The sequence below is a fragment of the Mya arenaria genome, chromosome 16 (assembly GCF_026914265.1).
Source record: "Mya arenaria isolate MELC-2E11 chromosome 16, ASM2691426v1".
NCBI lineage: Eukaryota > Metazoa > Mollusca > Bivalvia > Myida > Myidae > Mya > Mya arenaria.
Window position 1 is genome coordinate 10187523 of NC_069137.1, and position 3697 is coordinate 10191219.

Here is a 3697-nt window from a genome sequence, read left to right on the forward strand (position 1 = left end):
AAAATTGTATGTGATTCAAGTCTACACGCAAAAGAAGATACATAATATGTATATATTTTATAAATGGGATTATACTTGACATTGACGCCGTTATCGCTCGACCAATTAGGATGTTTAATCTAGCATGCATTCAGTTAAATTCCAGAGTAATGTATGTAAACATATTGAGTTAACAGTAAATATTCAAGGTGAAGGTAGATGTATATTTTATACATTTTGCGCTGTTGCTAATTAGCATTCAAAGAATCATCTTATCTATATTTTGATAAAAAGCCTGAACAGAACAAAAACAAAACTTACGAAAACCAACAACAACCAATCATCTATGGAATCTAGGAATATGTCTATCAATTGAACACAAAAGCTGTTGAAACAATAAGTAAGCAAATACATGGGAAAACGAACAAAATGAAACACACCAACAATTCAAAAAGTAAGCTTGTTATATGAGAATATTAGTATGAAACGTACAGTTGTTCTCAATACATACATAAAAGTTGATAAGGAAAACGAGTGACCTTAAACAGTAATGGATATAACATGTATATACAACATTACAATGAATAATTTTATACAAAATTCATGAAAGTGCAGTGGTAGCACGGGTGTTTCCTCGAGTTTGGCTGTATGACGCTAAGTGCTTTATTAGACACTTCGTGAAACAATAAATTGTAGGTGTGGGACAGATAAAAGTCTAACTTAAAATACGGCAATGGGATATGTTTATGTATTTGTATGATTATTGAGTAACTTAAAATACGGCAATGGGATATGTTTATGTATTTGTATGAATATTGAGTAACTTAAAATACGGCAATGGGATATGTTTATGTATTTGTATGAATACTGAGTAACTTAAAATACGGCAATGGGGTATGTTTATGTATATGTTGGAATATTGAGTAACTTAAAATACGGCAATGGGATATGTTTATGTATTTGTATGAATATTGAGTAACTTAAAATACGGCAATGGGTTATGTTTATGTATATGTATGAATATTGAGTAACTTAATATACGGCAATGGGATATGCTTATGTATTTGTATGAATATTGAGTAACTTAAAATACGGCAATGGGATATGTTTATGTATTTGTATGAATATTGAGTAACTTAAAATACGGCAATGGGATATGCTTATGTATTTGTATGAATATTGAGTAACTTAAAATACGGCAATGGGATATGTGTATGTATTTGTATGAATATTGAGTAACTTAAAATACGGCAATGGGATATGTTTATATATTTGTATGAATATTGACGAAATGTAAATCAATTGACTCTACTGTCGAACATACCAACTAACTTTAAAAAAACGCAACCTATTTGTCAAAAAAATTCTGAAATTGTATTTCATTCTTTATTCATGATAGCACTGATTTAAATAGCTTTCCAAGCTATAAAATACACCTAATGACTTACTAGTTTATAACTTAAACGAAACACGATAAGATTCAGTTTTTCTTGTTCAAGAATGGTTAGTACTCGCTGTAGCATTATTGTTATTATAATTATTGATTTTATTATTATGGGAGCGTTGAGTTGCAGCTAAAAATGGATACTGCTAATCAATGTCAATCTTTAAATCAAACGTAATTGAATCATTTTTTAGAATGGCAAATCATAAGTGTAATAAACCAGAAAATGATCATTGCAATTATCAATGTCTAACAATTCAGGATTTGAAACAGACACAGAGAGCCGGTCATTTTTGTTCAGCTTGAAAACCGCTGACAGGAAACTTGTTAAATAACAATCATTTACTTCAATTGATTTTTTGGTTTGCATCAGGACACCAGTCGTTCCATATTTGTGGGAAAGTAGATCAACATGATGAATGAAAGTCTTTTCTCTGGTTTCATTTTTCGGTGGACGAGTCTCATTTTGTTGCCGAAGATTCAGCTGCGAAGAAACGATGTAGTAGCCAGGCTGTCGTACAAATATTTCACCTTCGAGTTCCAAGTGGACACAGTGTTTTGTGTAAAAGGTTCGACCGTTTTTGTTCCACAGGACCTTGTGATGACCTGAAATTGCAATTCAATTAAACAATATATCCGATATAGAGGAAACAAATATCAAATGAGTTCTTATATATTGTTCTTTATTCTTACCATCTACAATGTAGCTGGGTTTGAACTCCACAATTCCAACTGCTTTAGCAATGGGTTGCTTGTCGTTTGTAACTCTCTCACAGGCAGCATACTCTTCTGCTATGTCAATGAGACCTGTATTATGTAACAAATACATTACAATATGTGCAATTGATGGATATGAGAAATTTTCATACACCAAGTATGTACTTTATGAGCAAGGCATCCATTGTTTATGGATCCGCATTTGCATCTATTGGCAAAAAACTCAACTTATACTTACTTTGACCTGAACTGCCGTAGTAATACTGAGCTGTCATTTCCTAAAGAGTAATATTAAGTGTAAGTATTAGTAAATGACCGGCAATACACAAACTTGTAAATATGTCTGAGTTTGAAAATTGAAGACGAGTCAAGTAAAAAAACAATTTATTCTTGATAAAACCCTGCTATGTTTAAGTTGAATAAAACTATAGCATCGACACACTATATTATCTTCAAAAAGTCAAAAAGGTCAAGTTGAAACCAGTGTAGCAGTTTCAGGGAAGCAGTGTAGCAGTTTTGGTGTGCACGAAATGTTTATACAGTTTTTGACGAAACATTCGGTTTGCAATTGTTTTGACGATAATTTCTGCGTTACGTTTAACATCAAATTTGTTGTGTTTAAATGCATATTTTTTAGTTTGAAGTTATTTTTTTTATATTTTGTAGCATAGGAAAATTTGATAATGTCATGTGCTTTGGTCGTAAATTTTTGGTTTGCTTTATTAAACTATGTACTAAATGATTTACCGTTTGCAAAAATATCGGAGCAATGCTTTTAACAGGTCCGCAACACATCCCATCGTCTCTTTGTTTGATAGCAGAACGACCAGCAGCTTCTGGCCCTAGGTTTGTGTTAGCAGAGGACTTCATTGTGGCGCAAGGAATGCATGTTAAGCTTTCTTGAGGCATTTCTAAAGATGGTCTTAAAGCAGCCCAGACTATTATCTGAACAAGGAATACCAACGTTAGAATGGCGGTCGCTAGTATACAAATATCAGCTAGTCCTTCTAAATGAATGATAATGCATTTAATGGACCCCTGAAAAAAGTAACAATTTGTGAACATCACTTTAAACAAACCCGAATGTAGTCGATATGTGCCATGATTTGTTTCAAATTTCATCGTTGCAAGTTACAATACAATATGCATTCTTTTAGCTTACATTCAGCTTTTGCCTCAATATTCCAGATTAATAATATTACTACAAAACAACAATAACTTTTGCCTAAAGTTAACATTCCAGATAAGTTGTATAAGTATATAACAAAAACACCGCAGTTCAACAATAAGTTATAAAGTAACGTACCCTCTCCTTTCCTGCGGGCTTGGGACCGTCAGTCATTATGCCCTGAGCTTAGTAAAGGTGTTTGCGGCTGGTCCTCTGCTTGTATGTATGCAAGATGTTATTGAACTCAGGGCTAATGATATCTGGCAGGATTAGTGTCCTCTGTAGTCAATCTAAGTTAAGAGGTTAAGAAGACCGATTAGAATTCGACAATCAGTGGAAAACTAATTGCATATTAAATATAAACTTATTTGTTATTTGTTCTATGACAG

The 3697-nt window shown here is 32.7% G+C and overlaps 1 protein-coding gene across 2 annotated transcripts; it reads right to left on the minus strand.

Annotated features, from left to right (window-relative positions):
- Positions 1-701: 701 nt before the first annotated feature.
- Positions 702-3621, minus strand: LOC128222308 (uncharacterized). Of its 2 annotated transcripts, none has more exons than XM_052931281.1 (5): positions 3447-3621; positions 2888-3085; positions 2379-2418; positions 2117-2230; positions 702-2029 (listed from the first exon to the last, which is right to left on the minus strand). In XM_052931281.1, exons 1-5 carry the CDS (start codon positions 3480-3482, stop codon positions 1614-1616), a joined length of 804 nt encoding a protein of 267 aa, XP_052787241.1. In that variant the 5' UTR covers positions 3483-3621; the 3' UTR covers positions 702-1613. The 2 variants fall into 2 exon arrangements, with proteins under 2 accessions (XP_052787241.1, XP_052787240.1); XM_052931280.1 differs by having other exon boundaries at positions 2888-3178; positions 3447-3619.
- Positions 3622-3697: the final 76 nt, after the last annotated feature.

What these genes read in the sequence shown, in the direction of transcription:
- LOC128222308 (XM_052931280.1), bottom strand. Translation starts at nt 3,482, where the DNA reads ATGACTGACGGTCCCAAGCCCGCAGGAAAGGAGAGG. An exon ending in CTCCGATATTTTTGCAAACG is followed by an intron (nt 2,419 to 2,887) that starts GTAAATCATTTA and finishes ATTACTCTTTAG; the next exon opens with GAAATGACAGCTCAGTATTA. An exon ending in ACCCAGCTACATTGTAGATG is followed by an intron (nt 2,030 to 2,116) that starts GTAAGAATAAAG and finishes TTGCAATTTCAG; the next exon opens with GTCATCACAAGGTCCTGTGG.